The following is a 21,759-nucleotide window of genomic DNA, read 5'->3' as shown; positions in this document are numbered from 1 at the left end:
CTTACGCATACAACTACGGTCATTTCGTACCATTAAGAGGTGTCAGGCGTGCTCACGATGTAATGTAGACAGCCGCAGATATATCGCCTATACTATATTCTTGATATATGTCACAATCCGGAGTGTATAACTGTGGCACCTGACGTGCACTTCCGACTGATCGCTCCACTTCCCCTGTCTGTGTATATTCAGTCTGTATATCCAGTGCGACCATTTCCATGCACATTGGAATGATGGTGCCATCAGTGATGCCAGTTTTGGATTATATATCACTCTGAGATAACGCAGGGGAAATTAACCCCGACGATGAGAAAAGTTATCATTGAATTCAAGTAGAAATGATAGATAGTGGGTGAAATTTGCGGTTCTTAATGAGGTGAATTACAATGATCAATATGAAAGTCATTGAACCTCTTATTATGATAATAGAGCGTCGAAAGTATAGAGTTGAAAAGGGGTATGTTTTCCTCTTCTCTAAAAGTGAAGGCCATTGATAAGTTTTTCTGTCACGGGACCCCGAAACGACTGAATAATATTGTTTTTAGAGATCTGTCTGTATATCTTATATTTTTCTCCTTCTCTGTCTCCGTATCTATCTGTCTGTCTGTTTGTCTGTCTGTCTGTCTCTTTCTCTCTCTATCTCGCTACCTATTCTACATATTATTTACACATTATACACATAAATCACATCATGTCCATTTTCGCTGATCTCATGTCGTATAATTCGGAAGAACGCGCTATTACTACTTGCATTATAACAAGGCAAAGCGAAAAATGACGAGATTTTCCTTCATTCATTCACTCATTCCTTTAATTCATTTATTTCTGTATTTACTTCCAGCAGGAGTGTAAATAATGAAGATGTTTACAGAAAATGAAAGTAATAGTGATTTAAGGTATGATCAATCCCCCTTTCGTGTCAAATGCCGGTGAACACAGTTTACGCAATCAAAGCAATTGCAAAGGGATTATCCTTAGTTCCGCCTTCTAAAGGTCTCACACCTGTGAGTGATTCTTCGTAATAATTATAATCATAATAGACTCATGCAGTCAAATGGGATTACATGGTTGGTTATGATATAGGCCTACAGGCACATTGGCTTGTCTTACCTTAGAGAGCCTAAAATTGCTGATGAAAGGAGGATGGCTCTGTACAAATTCCTTTCAGGGTCAAGCCTTCGAGAAAAACTTTACAAAGCGTACGTGCTCTTGGTTTGCTTTGTTTGTTTGTTTGTTTGTTTGTTTTTGGTTTTTTGTTTGTTTGTTTGTTTGTTTGTTTTTGGGTGGTTTTTTGAGGGGAGTCAGTTTAGTCTATACTGAGAGAAGAGAACAAAAAATTGTATTTCGACATCATTGCAGAAAAAAAAAAAACTTTGTCTTTATCTGGATTGGTAGCGAAGAAATTCACATTTTTCGATTATTACTTACTGTAGATGTCATAATACTGGCATCTGATGTGATAGTATATTCTGCGACTGTTATTCGTACCCAACACGAAGATGTGACAAAACTTTTTTCCCCTCCTTCTTTATGAGCTGTAATTATGGAATCTGATTAGTTGTTGCTGTTTTTGTTGTTTCTCAAATGGGATGTGCTTTTTCTGTATTTACCTGTAGTTTCAACGTTGTTTCTGTTCCTATATAAGATTTTTCACGGTGTCCTGTTTTGGGGGCGTATATCCCCCTTTCCCCTCACAACATTGCGGTTTGTTTTCTTCAAAAGGTGCTTGGCATTCGGGAAAAAAATAATTCAGCTACTGTGCACATTATTTTGAATTATAGGGAATTTTGACTTGGCGAAAATGGGTGAACTTGCATATGGCAGCACTATAGTTGGAGATTGCACTTCCATAGCTTTATCTCATCAGTTAACCTTTGAACTGCCATCAAATTGGCAATAAAGATCGGACATGACCCCCTGATTCATGGTGATCGTATCTCATTTGCACAAAATGACAAACGTCCCTAGCTACACATGATGATCATGTCTTAAAGGGGATGGCTAGTAACTGATCAGTGGGAATCAGTGGGAATGCTGAGGGATGATTGTTCCAATCCTTGTGGGATTCATTTAAGAGTACGTTATATAACTCTTGTTGTGTGAAAATTATTTGCTTCAGAATGGTCTCATATTCAAGTAATGTGCAGTTTAATGTTTCCAGGTAAGCGTCCCTGGTCAGTGACGGGGCATTAATCTGCACATTACTTGTATATGAGACCGTTCTGAAGCAAATAATTTTCACACAACAGTAGATATATAATGTACTCTTAAATGAATCCCACAAGGATTGGAACAATCATCCCTCAGCATTCCCACTGATTCCCACTGATCGGTTACTCGCTATCCCCTTTAAATAAAGGGTATTCGTGATGAGGATTCCTGGAAAACTGCATTCAGCATCCAAAGAACACACGCTACTTTAATGTGTCCAAATGTCAAGAGGACCCATTGCAACCGTTGCGACATTTTTGAAATGAAGCGGATGAAGCGGATGGAGCGAGATTTTTATGACGTCGTTAAAATGTCAGTTTCAGAGAACAGGTCCTTCGTGACAAAAATCGTTGTTTGCCAAATCGCGGTATGTTGGCTGTAACGCTTTTCATAAATGAAAAAATATATATATTTGGATATTATATCAGCATGATCAGAGAGACGCAAGCTTATTAAGATAGTGATCTTGAGATTTCCAAATCACTAATTTCCCTTCATCCTATAAGTAAGAAGAATATATACATTCCTCTTACTTAGCGGAAGCAGCACGCGCCCTTTTCTTTTTCATTTCCTTCCTTCCTCCTCCTCCTCTTATCTCGTGCAAGTCAGCCACCTGTCTGTGATCATGCTTAATGTGTCCCTTCGTTCGTATACTTACCGTCTTTGCATGGACTGAATGTGATGTTATCCAGTGAAAATGTGTATTTTGTGTACATAGCAATCATGATACAGAAACCAGGAAATCAAATATCATAAGTATCACTCAAATCTAATAAGATTTTTTTCACCTTTACTTTCTGTTTGTTAGGTTTCACTGTCTTTGCTGCGTTCCTCACTCCAGCATATTCTAACATCTTGATTAAGGCTTTGTGTGATTTATTTTGTTCATCTCTGCCCTTTGATTTCGCTTGAGGCGTCCAGGAAAATTGAAGAGAACTACAGAATTTCGAAAGCACAGTCTAATACATTGGACATTATAATCATTTTATTAATATACCTGTATCTGCGTCGGCAAGTGCATCTATCTGTACATGGATTGTGTTTACAATTACATTGTGTCTGTGTTATCGTCTCGTTCGCTATTCATTATCTGTTCTTTTGTCCGTAGCAGGAATGAATCAGAACGTGTCTTTCACTTGTTGATTGGGAAGATATTTCGATAGCTGGAAGATAATAGCAGGCAGATAGAGCTGCGAAGTCCATGGTTTCATTCGGGACCCATCGCGGTGCACATTAGGGCGACTGGATTCCTGGCCATGATATTGGATCTTCGTGATCATTAATCCCTTGTAACTTTCAATGGCAAAGTATTTTCATTTTCATGAGGATGTATAATTATTATAAAGTTCCATTATTGAATACTCTTTCCATTTTGCGTTGTTTTGTTTATGAACTGGAATTATTAACTGTTATCAGGCAAAGAACGTGGAATGTATGTTCTTATCGACAATGAAATAAAATTAGAATGTCAACTTAAATTTGATTTTGCATTAGTGTGATACATTGAAAGCTCACATTGCTCGATCTGCAAATCAAAACGCTTACTTAATTAGTATAAACAGGCACTTCTAGCCTGCGATTGAACCTCGGGGTGGACAGCAGTACTAGATAAACACATGTACTGAAACTCGTAGGTTCATAAGATGCTAGTCGTACGATGAACTGTCAAATACCTCCGCCTCTATATAAGCCCTTGCATATTATTTTGCCGGATTTGCTGCAAGTAGGCCTAGCAGGACTGATTGAGCCCCACTGAGTTGCTCTGCTCAAGGAGCAATCCTTGAATAATAAATTATTGTGCTATAAAAGTGTAAAACATAAATTTCTGGTTAAATAGCTTCAAGTCATTATTGTCAGTCAATATTATAGGAGTTGAGACGGGGACATAATTTTGCATTTGAACCCCCTCCCCCTCAAAAAAAAAAATATGTAAGAAATGCAAAGATTATGTGCAAACTACATGGAAAATTGTGAGGTAATGACATCATCAACTCACTATTTTATTTTGCATATTCACATCGACTGTTCAAGAACTGCTATTAATTTTGTTATATCGAAGTTTCGTTATAACCGAACAAATAAACAATAGAAATACATAGAGCGAATTATGTTGCGGCCTGAATTTCTATATACTTCATTGTAACCGGGATTTCGTTATTACTGTGTTCGTTATAACTGGAGTGCACTGAATTTGCGAAATTTCACAATACCAAAACTTCCTTAATTTCTTTGCGATTTTGATAAAATTTATACCGTAACACTTGTGAAATTTTACCATTTCTTTCTAGGCTAATCTCCCTTTATATTCCAAACGAGATAATACTTGACATACCTTCTGTCGTAAATAATTAGTTTAACATCACAGTTGTGGTTTCGGAGGGGATGGTTTTGATTACAAAAAAAAAAAAAAAAAAAAAAAAACTTCCATGACAACATGAGATCATGACGAAAACTGTATTACAAAGTGTCTCATGAGCTTTCTATCCCACTTCTGTCAGAAAGTGCTGGAAGCGGCTCGCCCCAACTCGACCAAATCCGTGTTCCTCCTGACGGACGGGTTGTCCAACGGACCCAACCCAGTCCCCGTGGCCGAGTTGCTGAAGGACGATGGTGTGGAGGTCTTCACCTTCGGGATTCGGGACGGCTACATTCCCGAGCTCCTCCAGATGGCGTCGGCGAGGAAAGACGAACACTGCTACATCCTGGACAGCTTCGCGGAGTTCGAGGCGCTCGCCAGGCGCGCACTCCATGAAGGTACTGGGGGGGGGGGGGGGGGGGGGGGTCATCATGCTTTAGTCAGCACTGACAAGTTGTCAGTCTCTGACAATTTCAGTAAAATCCTTGGTTTTGATTGGCTGAGAGGCTCTGGTCACTGACTGTTACTATGGTTATTGTCAGAGACTGACAACTTGTCAGCACTGACTATAAGAAACACCCCCAGGTCTTTAATTATTGTACAAAATAATTATGAAGGCAACAGTAAGGGCATTTACACTCATCCATCCACTCATGGTCCCTTTGGAACAGTATATACGCCCGAGGCGATAGCCGATCACAACCATTATTATGTTATTAATCTTTTAAGGTACAACCGAGTGTAGAAAAAAATACAGTGTCTGTATATGTATGTTATTTTTTTTTATAAGATGATGAAATCGATCCTTGCCGTCGAAAGAATTCCAGTTACCATAAGCGTTTTAAAACCATTTTCGTGAGTTTAATAAATTATATGATATATTTCCCGGTCACCATCGCGACGCCAGTGCTAAATGACCGGTCATTTTATGACCTGTCAAAAGCAGAATTGAGGTTAGGCAAAATTGATGCCTTTATCGACCATTTGAGGAGTTGTATTGATCTAATCTTGTGATGCGCCTACGTGCTGAACAGATACGCAATGAGGGGATGCACTAGATATAGAAAGACAGTTAACATGGTTTAAACAATATTAATATCAGAGAGGCTGACAGAATGGTAGAATGTGTGGATATATAGATATAATAGATATAGATAGATAAAAATAGATAGATAGATAGAAAGATGGATAGATTGATAGATAGATACATAGATAGATAGATAGTTAGATAGATAGAGATAAAGATAGATATAGACATAGATAGAGGTATAAGATAAAGATAGAGGGAGATAAAATCAGACAGAAAGATGGGCAGGCAAGCAGACAAGCAGACAGGTAGGCCGCGAATGTTATTATAGATACGGCAGATAAGGCACGATTTCTCTCCGATGAAAACGAGACGCAAATACAACATAAAGCTTCCACCGAGTCTCCATCGAGAGATTTGATCGATACCAAAGAGACGTAACTTTACGTCCAACAAAACTTTACCCTCAGGTGATGGTGCTGTATCATCAAACGAGACGCACGCTCATATCACTTTTGACATTCGAAGTCAACGTTTTAGATCTATCGTTTCTTTTGTTTTCAATTCAATTCAATTCAAACTTTGTTCATCACTCATTGAGAATACTAAAATAATAGCTCTATAATTGGGAAGATAATCCTACCGAGGCTAAATTCCAAGGGGTGCCGCGAAGTGGCCCGTGGCTAAAATTTTAAGACTCATGCCAATCTTCCCAGTGCCCCTTTCCTTCATAAATTGCCCGCAGTATCATCACTATTGAGCCAACTCTCACTATCAAGAGTGTATAAATTATGATGAACTTGACGGAAAGGGTTCGGGTGGGGGTGGTGGTAAATTGTGACAACGATACCCATCACGTCTAAAGAGATCGCAAAATCTCCACCTAGCTTTCTGCCTGGGCCTGTCCTTACAAATAACGACCTTGAGTTTATCCATCATGCTTCGTGGTTAAAAACCAAAGATCCTACACGTATAGGATCTTTGATTAAAACCGGGTAGGGATAGGGATGGTGCAAGCGTACATTGGATTACCACTGCAGGGGGCCGTTTCACAAATTATAATAAAGAAGCCAAGTCGAGATTTGACTAAAGATTATGGTATGCTGTGTGTGTCTTCAACGTTGCTCAAGTTTCTAATGAAAATGAAAATTTGGGAGACTTTTTTCCTGTAGGCATTGATGATATAACATAAAATGAATAACAAAGGAATTACTCTGTAAATATTAATTACAGTTTGAAGTGGATGGTGAAAGGCTAGTAAAATTGAACAGGGAAACCAGTGGCATGCCATAACATTTAGTCAATCTGAAATTTCAAGATCGACGCAGATTCTATGTGAAACAGGCCCCTGTACGTACACATGCCGGCCGCTTCTGCGCGGATGTGCGAATCTCGAAGATAGATGACGTGCGAGGGACCACCACCGACCCGACGTGCGACGCCGACGTACCTAGTAATCGCTCCGATATGCCGCCGCAGGAGGGGCCTGAAATTCCTCTGAGGCGTGCAGCAGTCATTGGAAAACTTGTCATAATAATCCCGCCCATTAAATGTCATTCGATCATTGAAGAAGAAACATTTTCTGAGACACTCGAATTCCTGCACGTTCTCGTGTCTCTCTCTTTCCCCCAGACTTACGGGTCGGTGAGTTCATCGAGGAATCGCCGGAAAAGTGCGCCTCGCGTTGCCTCGGCGGGGCCTACTGCTGCGACCCTGCGGCAACATGCCGGTGCGGGACTCACACCGGGTCGTACGATTGCGTGTGCCCGGCAGGCTTTTACGGCAGCGGTCTCCGTGGGAGTTGTAGACGTAAGCTCAGATTTGTTTCATTTGTGTGTGCATTTCTCTTCTAATTCCTCTCATTTCTTCCTCTTCTCCTTCCCTCGTGAATTTTTGTTCTTTACTTTTGGAATTGTGTTTAAATTGTCTTATTACCTGTCATGAAATGCTGATAATTAACAATCTCTTTGAGGAGGAAGTGGAAAACTTTAGCCACAAAACTTCTGAACATTAACTACAAATGTAAATTCAGAGCGTTGCGAAGGAGGGCAATCTTGCTAGTGATTGACTTCAGTGGCAATCGATGTGTTTCTCCTTTAAGCTTGTCCGGTTGGGTCCTACAAACACCAGGCCCTGCCCGGCGGTATTAGCACCTGCCTTCCGTGCCCCGACCCCAACCAAGTGAGCCCCACCAACAGCACCTCGTCTTTCATGTGCATCTGCAAGGAGGGTTACCGTTGGGACATCGCAACCTCAAGGTGCCAAGGTCAGTGGGTGGAGTTGTACAGTCTCCAGTTTCAGACTAATTCCTTTGTATAGTGTACCCACAGAGTGTCATTTTCTCTTTGCCTGTCTTAAACGCATTAGCGCTATTTTGGTTAGATTCCCCTTGAAACTTGGTTATGATAAAAGTCAGACAAATATAGTAGGTCCTATGTACCTGTGGACGGTGGTGTTTTATGACACACAAACCTGCATTAAATGTTCTACCTTTACCTACTTGTACCGTAAAAGTGGAAATTTGTGCACATTTCGCGCAACCAGAAACTAGCTCGAAAATAAAAGCATGTGAATATTTTTGCCTGCCATATGTTCCAGTTAGTTGATATCTTGATTCCGCGGAATTAAAAACACACGAAACTCTTCTTGCCCAGCTGAGCGTGAAAAATCAGTGTGCAAAAATATCCACTTTTACAGTATTTTGCAAGTCTGAGGTATTGTATGTCCACATCTAATGTAGATAAATGGAGATTTTTTTCTCTATCTCATGTGCTGGAACTGCATGGTATCAATGGAGGAAATTATTCCTATTCACTTGTTCACTTGTGATTACAAAGTGTGTGTCTGTTTTTTGTAGAACAGATTCTATTCACAAAGAAAATAAGCTACAACTTGCTGGCAAAGAATAATCAATACACTAGTTTCAGGGGCAAGAACACAATGTGAAAAGGGATACATAATTTGTAAACAGGCTTTGATACAGCCGGCACCACTCATCAACTTCTCTTGACAAGTAACAGCTTTAAATTAAATGAAATTCTTGCCTTGAGTTGTTTTTAATGCAACTGATTGACAACTTCTCTTGACAAGTAACAGCTTTAAATTAAATGAAATTCTTGCCTTGAATTGTTTTTAATGCAACTGATTGACAAATTGCCCTACATCAATGTAAATAAGCACTGAATTAACAATGGACTTATTTGGTGCATATTTACGTCAATATAATGCAATTTGTCAATCAGTTGCAACAATATGATAATAACTCAGTATTTATATAGCGCTTATCAATAAAATTCTCTAAGCGCTTTACATAAGATATACCTAAACATAAACTACAACAACAAACAGCTTTCATAAAACATAATGTTGAATGCCCTGATATCAATTTATAAAACATGGCAAAATCATTGGGTAGTTATCAAAAGTGAGTAAACTTTATGTAAAAATACCTTTCTTACATATGATTAGAAGATGAATTTTTATTTATTTATTTTTTTTAACCATTTCCAGTAATCCAGTGTCCAGTGCTAACCCGTCCAGAGAATGGGGAGTTTGTGGAGTGCAGCAACGTGTTCCACGGGGCGTGTGCTGTGCGGTGTCACAGGGGTTATGAGCTCACGGGCAGCAGTATACGACTTTGCTTTGCGAACGGGTCCTGGTCAGGGGAAGAATTTCGGTGCCGAGGTACGGTTATAACCCTCCATCTCTCCACCCCTTTCTCTTGGTTTTTTGCTCTCTCCCTCCCTCTCTTTCTTTCTCTGTCTCTCTGTCTCTCTCTGTTTCTCTGTTTTCATCTGTCTGTCTCTCAGTTGACTACATTTACTTCACAGTCATCAGAATAAACAGACACTCAACTTCTCCCATACATGTATTTCTTCTTCTGGCCATCTCAATTTGCTTTATTATTTCAAAGACATGATTTTCAGTCATCACTCTCTTTCTTCTTGGTTTTTTTTTTTTGTTCATTTTAGTTGGCTTCTGTAGACAGTCATGTCTTGTAATATATATTTCTCTGTGAATATATATATCTTTCCCTCTCAAGGTTTGCCTGACGTCACACTCAGCTACTAGTTGATTTTTTTTTCTCTCTTTATATGATATCTTCCTTCCTCTCCAGTTTCATTTGTTGATTAGTAAGGTATATTAGGATACTGTATACGCTATATATTTCGCGGGGGTTTTATTTTCGCGAATTTCGCGAGTCGGGAGCTATTCGTGAAATTAACAACACGCGAAAATATTACCTTCCAAAATGAATCCCTTGCCTTGATGATACAAACATTTCAGTACTAGTATAGTATACCATGTCGCGGCTTACTGAACAGACCATACTGGCTAAGCTTGTTTACGTACAGTTTTGTACATACAGCACGTCCACGTCTATACTTACGAGTACTGTAGAGAGCCAATTCATTATCGCAAGGGGACCACTCGTCAGAAATCTAGCGCGATGGAATTAACCACTTCAAAAATGTTGAATTCTAACTTACTAGTTCGCAGAGTTTGGTAAGTTTTTTTCATGCAGTGTATAACTAGTATCATTCTTATTTGCTAGTAAGTTGAAAATTCACACTTTCTTTGCCACTTCATATTTTCTTTGGTCCCCCAATCGCGAATTTAACCACTCGCGAAAATGTGTGACAGCGGCAATTCGCGAAAATTTATGTACGCGAAAATTATAGCGTATACAGTACTCTATATGTATGCAGTGTTCACTGTGGATTTTGAAGACGCACAGAGAAATGAAAATTTACACATTGCAGTTAAAAACTATGCATTATGTGATAAATGGGTTGCAATGTTTCAGCAGTGATGTAGCAAAATGTTCCCAATGATAATCCCTTGTCAATTGTTTGAAAGTAAATCTGCAGCTCCAGCGTACTTGGAAGGCAGGATATTTTTGTACATTGCCAAAGGAAAAAGGAAGCTTGAAGTTAAATTTCATGCATGGTTTCCCATTGCCCAATCTTCACTAATTAAAAAAAAAAGAGTGTATTCATCGTTAGGGATTTTAAAGACAGATAGTACTGGACACACTTGTCCAACAATACTGATCATATCCGAGTCTTGGCACTCAGTTAATGCATTCTTTCCTTTATTAAGTAAATTCATTAAGCGAATCCACTTTCATTATTTAGTAAATATCATGCGTCTTTGCTTTGCACCATATTTATTGTGTGATCATACTGTATTTGACAGTTAGGATATATGTATATACAGGTATACTGTATCTATTTCTTTGTAGCATGATATGTTTTGTAGATGTACATTTTTTATTAAAAATGAATAAATGAAATGAAATAAACTTCCCATTTTCTTCCCTTTTTTTATCTGCAACAGTGAAGAAATGTGAAGAGTTTGTGGCACCCATGAATGGTTCGATGCAGTGCACCAGTGACAACTTTGCATTCGGGACGGTTTGCACATCTGGCTGTGATTCTGGCTTCAAACTTGTTGGGTCTCCCTCGCGACGATGCCTGCCCATAGCCCAGTGGGATGGACTTCCAGTTACCTGTCGGCGTAAGTATGGATGTTGTGATAGTCAGTCATTTGTGTGGCCAGAGGAATATATATGGCAACTGAAGACATTTGAGCTGTTTTTCAGTTCACTCAGCTGTTTCTCTTCTTTAGCCCATATCTGATAAAGAAGTGTAACAGATAGGCAAATGCAAATATGTGACCCGCTACAACAAAATGATCCTAAAGTCGGTCGAGGTCGATTATTTGAAAATTGCATGACACAAATCCCTAATCTTTCTGCTTTAAATTGGTATATAACACATCATATACAAATAATCGGCTGCGGAGATATCGATGTTTAAAAGAGAGCATGTCGATACGTTTGGAAAATCACTGTTTCGAGAAAAGCGCCCTAAAAGTTCTCCTTGCCACGCAATCACGATCAAAGGACACGCAAGTCAGTTTTCACCTCCGAACAATAGAAGGTAAGCCCTAGCAACCCCCGAAATGCTCATTCAAACACAGCGTCGGCGGTCTCCTCACCGACCAATCAGTGACCAGGATGGCAGGAGAAGCGGCTGGGCATAGCGCACCCCGCCAGCACGCACCAGTCGACTGGGCAGTGTGCGAGCTTCACGCTTCGGTTAGCGGCAAGCAGCAAACTGACCAATGAGATCACTCTGGTCGTTGTTAGGGGCGGAGCCTATGTGTGGCGCTCATTCCAAATGTTCCAACCAGTTTCTGCTTCGTTGAAACGCCAAAAAAACATGGCCCAGAAAAACGCTATTTTTTGGTCTTTCCTTTCATCATTTTGCTTCAAAATTTCGACAGATGATGGAAGACATGTCAGACTCTAATAATATGTCAAATTCAGATAATCGTAAGTTTTGACCAATTTTAATGCTCTGACTTCAAACTCAATTTTCACAGCTTTGACCGTGCGCGACTTTAGGACCATTTTGTTGTAGCGGGTCACATATAAAAGTGGATGTTGTGATTTCACGCATTGCATACAATATTACCAGATAAATCCATGACGATGGTGAGTTTTCCATTTAGAACATGCTTACATTCTTTGGTTACCATTTAATTTTACATCATTTTTTTTTCAGTGCTTTATGAAAAAAAAAGAATTTAATATTTGATGGATTGTGTCACTGTGAAGGACATATGAAATAATTAGAAGAAAGTGTTCTTTTCCACACTTTGTCCGTTATTTCTTTTATCTTAGGGGGAGGGTTCTCTGTACAAATTGATTTACTGTATTCTGACATTGCATTCATTACATTCTGCTACATCATTTTCATTGTTAATCATATAGTAAAAATGTAGACAAAATCTGTATGAATATTCATATCTATAACATAAAGAAAGTGTTCTCTTCCATACTCTGTCCATTATTTCTTTTCCAGAGACATACTTGTGTATGTTTATAGATATGAATATTCATACAAATTTTGTCAACATTTTTCCTGATACTTTGCTGAGACTATCAGCCAAGTTATGCTCAGTGTTTTATGGTTTTTTCATATATATTTTCTCCTATTTGCAATTGAATATTTTGTACTATCTTTATTTCAGTGTGTTGATAATATCTTGGAGAGATGAATGTCCATGTGAACATGTGTTGTCGTTCTTATGTGGTTGTTTTGCTTGAAAATGATGAAAGAAGATGACCGCAATTTAAATCAAAATCACAGAAATAACAACTGCCTGATATACACGTACCTTTCATGTTCTTAATTTCAGCTATTCAGTGTCCAATGCTGTCAGCAATTCCATTCGGCAGTCTTTTCCCGTCGCGATGCAGTCGGACTCGTCAGGACTACGGCAGTGTGTGCAGGATTCGCTGCAACCCCGGCTTCCAGCGCAGGGGTCCCAGGAAGAAGGAGTGCCTCGCCAATGGCAGCTGGAGCAACCAGTACGACCCCTCAGCTGTCTGTGAGGGTGAGATGTAGTGGCCATCTGTGTAATGCTTGATGCACCCGGATGATACTGTTTGCTGCCAAGTGGTGGATGCATAATGAGCTGAATCAAAAGGACACTAGTGTTGTCACTCTTTTCTGTTATGCCGTGAAAGAAACTCCGTTCTCGAGTGTATATCTTTACATCAGGCAGTCTGATGCAGATTATAATGGATATACATCAAGTTTCCCTGTCTTGATGGCAAGACAATGTTTAGACAAGAGCTAAATTCCATTATCATTTAAAGCTTGCATTTATATAGGGGCGTTGATAAAGTTAATGAGTGTCTGAGTCAAGACCATGAGGTAGACGCTGCAAGACCTTAAAAAGCAGAAACTGTTAGGGGATATTGGAATATTTGGTTTCACCCAGGTAGCTAGAGCAAGTCTGAGGAATCGTGACAAAGCCCTTGAAAGGAAATGCCCATTATGGGGAAAAGAGATATCAACCAATGATGTTGGTGGTGAAAGTGATGATGATGATGATGATGATGATGATAATGATGATAATGCTACTGATGATGATTAAGCTGATGCTGATGGTGATGATGAAGATGTTGAAGCTGATGATGATTAATACTGTGATGATGATGATGATGATGATGATGATGATGGAGATGATGGAGATAATGACAATAATGATGATGACAAGTGATGATGATGATGATGATGATGAGAGGAATTGAAGGAGGAGGAGAGGTGCAAAAATGTATGTTGGTGAAGTTCAAAGGTTCACTCAATCCACTAATGTCTCTTGTGTTTTCCCTTTGCGTAGATTTCACAGTGCCTAACCTGGTGTGCCCATCGCCCATCACCGTGGAGACCGCCCCTCGCAGAGACAGCACCCTGGTGACATGGACTGTCCCCACTCCCACTGACAACTCTGGGGAAGTTCCCACCCTGCGTGCCATCCCAAATGTGGAATCACCATGGGAATTCCCCCTTGGACACTGGAATGTCACCTACATAGCAGAGGATGCGTCACAAAATCGGGCCCAGTGTGTTTTCAGTGTCATTGTGGAAGGTAAATTAATACTTCTCCTTTTTAGAGATAATGCATTCAGTATATAGTTTGTTTTGTTTCCTTGTTCTTTTTTTTTAAACAAAACTTAAATCAACATTTTCCTTCCAGTAACATTTGCAGGTGAAAGGTAGTTCATTTTGGCTGTGTAATTGTTGTCATTATTCATGGTTGTCAAATGTAAACTTTATCTTTTTCTATTGTTTAAAGTTTCTATCATGGCAATATTGAAATTGACAGATTTACTATGTATGAACCATGAAGAAGTTTAAGATCAGGGAACAATTTAATGTGGTATGGTATTCAAATGATGTTGACCAGTACATTGTCATGAATATGGTCGTACAACAGATATCACGTGCCAAATTGTCTTCTTACTAATGACAGTAATTTTTGTGTATAAAGTATAAATAAAGTATTTGATTTCCATGAATGTCCTTTGTGTTTATATGGCATCAGTGTACATCTCAAAAGAAATGAGGGTAATGAAATGTTGCGCACACATGGATGCAAGACACAATAAACTTTTTAATGCAGGTATCTTGCGAATTCTATAGCCAAATGTTTCAGAAATTTTAGGCTTTGGCAGGGGACGGGTGAATGCATATGCATATGCACACAAACACAGGATATTTTCTTTTTACAGAAATTGATAGTGCCAAAAAAAGCCAGAAGGCTGACAGATATTCATAGCATGAAATTAGAAGCGCTGCTATGGATTTTATCTTCATCAACTAATCAAACTGCTTGTTGCAAGCATATGAAGACTCTATCACAGTCCTTATAGCTGCCATTGCTAGTTTCCTGCTGACAGTAGCATGGTGTGATTTGTTCTGGTATTTTGTAGATAGAGAACCGCCCTCCATCAGTCGTTGCCGATCGCCTAGCACTGTCATCACGTCGCGGCAGGAGCACAGGGTCATGTGGGACGAGCCGCTCTTCTCCGACAACTCCGGCAGCGCCCTCACGGTCACGCGGTCGCACGCCCCCGGCAGCCTGTTCCCACTGGGGCGCACATCCGTCGAATACCTGGCAACGGATGAGGCGGGGAACACGCGATCCTGTGTCATCTTCATAGATGTGCAACGTATGTGATGCTCTCGACACTGGGTTCATGTTTGCCGTAGGGTGCCATCCCCTTCCAGTTTGTATGTGACTTTCATAGACGAGAAAAATCAACCAACAAGAATGATATCATCCTACATACTTACTGTCCAAATGTAATGTACATTAACATTTTTTTTTTGTCATTGAAATGGGAGCTGCAGTTCATTTATACCTGTAAAAGCTGTTATTACTCTGTTACAGCAGGGAGGTGGAAGAAAGATGGAGTGTGCTCTTTTGAGTTTCCTTTGAAGTCATGCGTGGCCCCGACAGTGTTTTTTTTCCCCCTCCCGTAATCCCATTACTCACGCTCGGCGCACTGCAAGTCGTAAATCTTGTGGCGGAAACTCACGACGCGAAATGCATTGTGGTCGGGGAATAAAATGGCGTCCTACGGTGTGAGCACAGAATTCTAGAGTGTAAGCAGTGGTGTAAGCAGTGGTGGTGGTTCTGGCGATCGTGATTTTGACGGAGACGAGTTTGTTGAGGAGGAATTGCTTCTTTAGCAAATTCAAAATCACATTGACACAGCAACTTAACTAAATTTGATTTACAATTGAAACTGAAACTCAGAAAGTTAGTTGGGCCTTGGCTTAGAAATTGGAGGCCAAGGCAAGGGCAAGGCTCAGGACACTGTTTAATAGCGCAGCGTCACCTCAGGTATGCTGCCTAGCAAAAGCATACCTAACGTTAGTCCTAGCTAGTAGACTCTAGTATTTCACAAACTAGAATCTAACCACTGTTAAACGTTAGATTCTACTAGCTCCAGAGGTGTACTCTACTACTTTTTAATTCAATTTTTTGTAACATTAGCATGGGGTAGAGTCAAGCCGATTACCGGTATTTACCGATGAATGATCGAGGGAGAGTGAGGCGAAACACTGTATACTAAGCTCTATTTTCCCCCCTAAAATATACTTACAGCATCATACATCTAGGCTTTTATAGATATCATCTTTAATTCTCTACGGAAAATTATTATAATCAAGGCTGATATGTCTAATTTACACTTTTTAACACTCAACTTTCCATTCCAATATGTATTTACTAGTAACTCAAATTCACCGAAACAACGGCAACGAACGCTGTCCCGACGCCTACGCGGCGGCCCTACAACAACCCGACGAGTACGCTGAAAAGCCCCAGCTCGCTCGGGTGCAGACGAATGAAATCCCGCTTCGGTCTCTATGAAGCACTACTTTTACACTCGAACTGTTTGAAAACACGCTCGAACACGCTCATATAACTTATATCATTTTGAAGATCAAGGTCAGGCCTACCTCTCTAACTATAAAAAAATTGCGGAAATGTGCGGAATTTCTCATAATCGATACAGAAACAATATGATGACATCTCTAGCGCACAAAACTAACTGCTCAGTAACTCCGTTGTTTGTGTACCGATTTCGCTGGTTCAAACGGCAATCTCCTCAGCACAGTCTGCTGAACCAGCGAAAGGTATAGACATACCACGCTACCCAATTTTTGAGCCATAAGTTGTAGCTTTCGAAGGGGGATGTCTTTCACTGAATGTAATAGACTGCCAAAATGTTGAATATGATGTCATTTTGTCGGTGCCACGCATCGCTTCAAAGCCCGATTTTTAGGAGCGTGTGTTTATGGAAGGCCTGGAAAGGAGATCATGTTGCGTCACTCTAGTGCGCCGGAGGGTGATGGGTGGACCGATAAGGCCAGATTTTGACATATTTATCACAGAATGAGGGTTGGATTTCAAGACTTTAATCGGTGTAAGACCACTTGATTTTTTCTCTGAGGGAAGCTCTCAGAGTGCCATCTCCATCTTTCTTTCCACCTCCCTGGTTACAGCATAACAATGATTTGATAGAAAAGATGGACAAAATTATTTCTTGTGAGTGCATTTATCAAAGAAATACAAATTTGTCGAAACAAGTCTTTTTGTTTGATTCTAGTCTAGTCTAGTCAAGTCAAGTGTATCTACCGAGATCATCTTAAGCATATTTTGGAGTTGCAAGTGACTAAATTGACCAAAGACCAAGATTCTCTCCTCCCCCTTCCCCCCCCCCCCCCCCCCCCATCACTGCCATCTTCAGCAGTTGGTGATGAGTGAAAAGACCATGTGAAAGAACAAAATTCTGCTGACTACAGTTTCACTACTTTTCAAATACCAACATTATTTACATTTTCTACTCTGATGGCTTTAAAGGGACTGATCACAAGCAAGCCATTGAGACTTGCCAGTCATTGAGAAGCATGAAATAATTTGTGCAATCCACTTGTCTGGTTGTCGTAGATTGCTTGATTGATTTAGTTAAAATCATTGGGATTTAATTCTCATTTTCAAAGTGCCTGTTTGTTTCTGCTTCTTGTTTATCTCTCGAGCAAATAGAATAAAGTTTTGCTTTCAAGTAAAAATTAACTTACAGTATGCTGGCAGTGGCGCCTAGTGTGTATCTTTTTATCATGTGGGATATTTAAAACCATTCAATGATTATTCAAATCATTAAGGTGGTGTCTCACTTTCATGAGTAGACATTTCATCGGTAAAAAAATACACACCTTTTCATTATCCATGAAACAAGAATGATATGCTGTTGTTGTAATTTGTATCATTCTTCAAATCTGATTTGCCAGAATCGTATACATTTTTATTCATAATCACATTATTGTGTCATTGCTAGGGCAAAGAAGGATTTTTTTTTGTAAGTAATGGCTAGCTTCTTTTCTTGTTATACCAGCAGAGAGAGGTCAGTCTTTCCTAAATTCAAGAACTTTTGAATAACCCATTGAGGACGAGTCCCGAGTATACTTGCGACAGGTGTCTATGGAAAATGCGTGTTGTAGCAAAATCAGTCCTTCCTCAATGGGATAATATTCTCTTCTTGTGCTCTCCATCCCCCTCTCCAACTTCATCCTTGTAGAGAACCTCTGCCAGAAACCTCGGGACCCTGTTGGCGGGTCTGCCGTCTGCCTTCACACCACCCAGGGGATGAACTGCACCGTCACCTGCGGGCCCGGCTATGCCCTGTCCACGCGCCCCAGGGGCCAGTACTTCTGCGCCCTCGATGGCACCTGGCATCCAGATGGCAAGGTACCCTGGGATGACTGCTCAGGTATCACTCAACACAGAAAAGTGGCCAGGCTCTGTGGCTTCTAGCTCTACTTTGTCTAGCCTTTATAGCTATCTTGTATGTATGCATAGTTAAAGTACTGATAACTTTGAATAAGATTTTTTTTTTTTAATGTTGCTTACAGTATAGATTTGCCTTCCAATGACACAGTAGCTTGAGAAGAGCAGTGTGGCAAAATATATTTTATGGGAAAAAACTGTCAGTGTTTTTTTTTTCTTTGTGATCTCCATTATATATCAATGTACTGATAAAATCCCTCTGTATACCCACAGGCAAAAATAAATCAAAACAGAACCAAAAAAAAACAACAACAATAGAGATTAATTAACCACCTTCTCCTTCAAAAACCCTTGCTGCAAATATTTGTATATTAAGAATGAATTATTAAATACACTACATATAAAGTCAGATTTTGTTCTTGTACAAGGATTGTTGTCTGTACCAGGTAAAAATTAATTTGTGAGCAGTCATGGTGTCAGTAATTATCCCATTCACTTTTGCTTCCCCCCCCCCCCTCCAAAAAAAAAAATAAAATAAAAAATTAGGCTTTCTGTTTGTAATTGTTCAATGTATGAAATTTAGGAAACTGTAGTAAGTAATAAGTGTGATACCTCTTAACCCATTGAGGACGGTTTGATTTTGCTACAACATGCATTTCCCATAGACACATGCCCGAGTATACTCGGGACTCGTCCTCAACGGGTTAAGAAAGAGGTTTCAGATTTTTTTTTTTCATTTTACATTATGTATTTTTTACCTTTTTTTATGTAAGAACTGACTTCATGTGGATAGCATAATTCAAGGTGGCCACAGCACCTGTGACAACCTCACTTGTAAGATTATGGTGAAACGTTTTTAATGGCAGTAAAACCATGACACCAACCATGGTTATGACTCTAGCCACAGGGGAGTGTCAATTATGTTACAAATTATTTTTAGGGAGCAAATAATACCATGCTTGCTTGGATGTGAACAAAACAAATATCCATGATGTGGACAATAAAAGACTGAAATGAAATGAAATGAAATGGAATGAAATAAAATGTCCTCGCCAGCAAAGAGAAGATATGCAGTTATGACTTCAGATCTCTGTGGAATAATCTGGAATATTAGGGATAGAAATCAGACCTACAAACTATCAGTTCAAACAGATTTTTTGTTTGATTAGATATAGAACTCCTTTTTCATTGGAAGTAATATGCAACCATGATGATGATTCCAAGGTAATTAAATCACTGTGCTTTATTTCCTTTTTCCTGTTCAGAAACCCACCATGCCAACAATGTACTCCAACCAATGACCTTCTTGTACGAAACGAGCGATTGTGACACGCCCTTTGCTCGCAGAGTGGAGAAAATACTTTCCTCCAGTTTGGATGAACCGGTAAGACACCTGATCCAGTCTTTAATCATTCATTCAGTGATCAGTAATTTTCAGAAGCTCAGAAAATATGCATAATACTTTGCTTATTTCCTGTATTTTGATAATTGAAGATGTTTGATTGTGTACAATTGTATATTGCAGTGCTAAGACCACAAACTGCTTATGATAACTGAATACAGTACTGGAAACTCGCATTATGACAAAGTCCTTGGGGCCAGCAGTTTTCTTTTGTTATGTTGACATTTTATTATAGTCAAACATTAAAGTGTATAAAGAAATTTTACTTTGTTGTAACAAGCTGTGTTGTGATGAGAATGTCTACTGTGTTTGTTATAACAGGAGTGCACTGTATGACAGTAATATTATTTTACGCTCCAAGAACTGTAGTTTTAAGTGAAAATCATTGTTTACTTTGTGCTTTTCTTTCCAGATTCGAAACTATTGTGGAGATGGAGTGACCTGCAGACTGTCCAGTGTAGAGGCCAGATGTGACTCAAAGGGTAAATATTACAAGTTGCTGAAACGTGTATATCTGTTTGGTGTATTCCTTTAATTGGAGCATCTTCCGTAAAGTGTCAGTTTTGAATGTAATTCAATTCAGTTTAATTCAGTTCGATTCAGTTCAATTCAATTCAATCCACTTCAATTCAGTTCAATTCAATTCAATTCAATTCAATTCAATTCAATTCAATTCAATCCAATTCAATCCAATTCAATCCAATTCAATTCAGTTTAATTCAATTCAATTCAATTCAATTCAATTCAATTCGTATTCATATTCAATTCATATTCAATCCAATTCAATCCAATTCAATCCAATTCAATTCCACAAATCAAAAGACAGTTACATTATATTGAAGCGTGCAAGCATATGGAAATGTAAGTAAAAATATTTATAGGGTGGAGGAATCAACATAGGCTAAGACCAGCCTTTCAAAGGTTATCCCCACCCCACCCCCCCCCAAAAAAAGGAAAGAGATCATTTCATAACTAGAAAAGCACTCTGAGAGCGCAGACCTCCGCCAAGCAGCTACTTTCCACCAATGATCTTGCTCTTCCCAAAGAGATTTTTCTCCTCTCCATCACTGGGGAAAAGCTCTTTGGGCTCTTCCATAGAGATCAGTGATTTCCACCCATAGGTATACATGCTGAAAAATCGCCTGATTTCCCAATATGGAAGCCTTTGTTACGTCATACACCTTCAGCTGCGCTGCGCGCCTCGCCCTAGCAGAAACTAGAGCACGTACTTAAGTGCGCGTTTGAAAACCTCAAAAATGCGCAGCTTGAACTCCCAAGTTCATTGACCCTACCTGTCAAAATATCAAAAATCCTTCATAAATTCCCAAAAATTTCTTGGATCACTACCAAAATTTAATCATTTGTTACTGGTGTCATTCTCAACCTTTCCTGTAAGTTTCATCAAAATCCATTAACTACTTTTTTGAGTTATTTTGCACACAGACAAACAAACAAACAAACAAACAAACAAACCAACAGACCAACAGTAACGAAAGCATAACCTCCTCCCTTGGCGGAGGTAATAATCATAAACGAGACAAAATACATATTACATAGTAAGACTAAAAGCAGACATGTACATGTAGGACACTACAAGGTACAGAATGTGCAGTACGCAACAAAAAACATCAAGTTTGAATATCATAATGTGAAAAAAAAGCATGTAAGGCAACTCACTACAACTCATTATTTCAATGCCCATTGAGATTACGTAGCATTCATGTGCATATTAAAGTCAGGCTGTTGATGGTAGTGACAGACTTAACGCCCAGACATGAGACATCATTATCATTGTCACTATTACTGATGCGTGATTACTTCAGTAGTTTATTCTCATTTGCTCCTAACAGATCCCATCACCCTCCTCCATGGCTTGCCTCCCACTTTCCATGGAGATCTGGAACCAGGGGCCCCTCAAGCCCTCCAGGGGCCAGGTGACATCAGCGTCAACCCTCAACGCCTCAGGTTGCTCGCCACCCCAAACCTCTTCGTCAACGTCGTCATAAATGGTTGGTACCTTTAAACCTCAATCCTCTATCCTGTCTTGATATTTCAATTTTGGCTGATGCCTCACTTGTTCTCTCTGCTGAACTTTACTCTAGCCAA

General features: G+C 39.5%; 1 protein-coding gene across 1 annotated transcript in view; it reads left to right on the top strand.

Annotated features, from left to right (window-relative positions):
- LOC139723693 (sushi, von Willebrand factor type A, EGF and pentraxin domain-containing protein 1-like) overlaps positions 1-21,759 on the top strand; it is a 73,416-nt gene that overhangs the window by 21,284 nt on the left and 30,373 nt on the right. The window contains 12 exon segments of the mRNA XM_071634916.1: positions 4,710-4,965; positions 7,227-7,403; positions 7,696-7,860; positions 9,105-9,278; positions 10,935-11,114; positions 12,804-13,001; positions 13,794-14,042; positions 14,887-15,126; positions 18,043-18,234; positions 19,517-19,635; positions 20,066-20,135; positions 21,504-21,662. Of these exon segments, the coding sequence (XP_071491017.1) occupies positions 4,710-4,965; positions 7,227-7,403; positions 7,696-7,860; positions 9,105-9,278; positions 10,935-11,114; positions 12,804-13,001; positions 13,794-14,042; positions 14,887-15,126; positions 18,043-18,234; positions 19,517-19,635; positions 20,066-20,135; positions 21,504-21,662 (2,179 nt within the window).

The sequence above is a fragment of the Diadema antillarum genome, unplaced genomic scaffold (genome assembly GCF_040938485.1).
Source record: "Diadema antillarum isolate AM-2024a unplaced genomic scaffold, OU_Dant_1.0 scf00000197, whole genome shotgun sequence".
Taxonomy (NCBI): Eukaryota; Metazoa; Echinodermata; class Echinoidea; order Diadematoida; family Diadematidae; genus Diadema; species Diadema antillarum.
The sequence above is the reverse complement of the archived record's forward strand: the minus strand, read 5'-3'. Positions and strand labels throughout refer to the sequence as shown.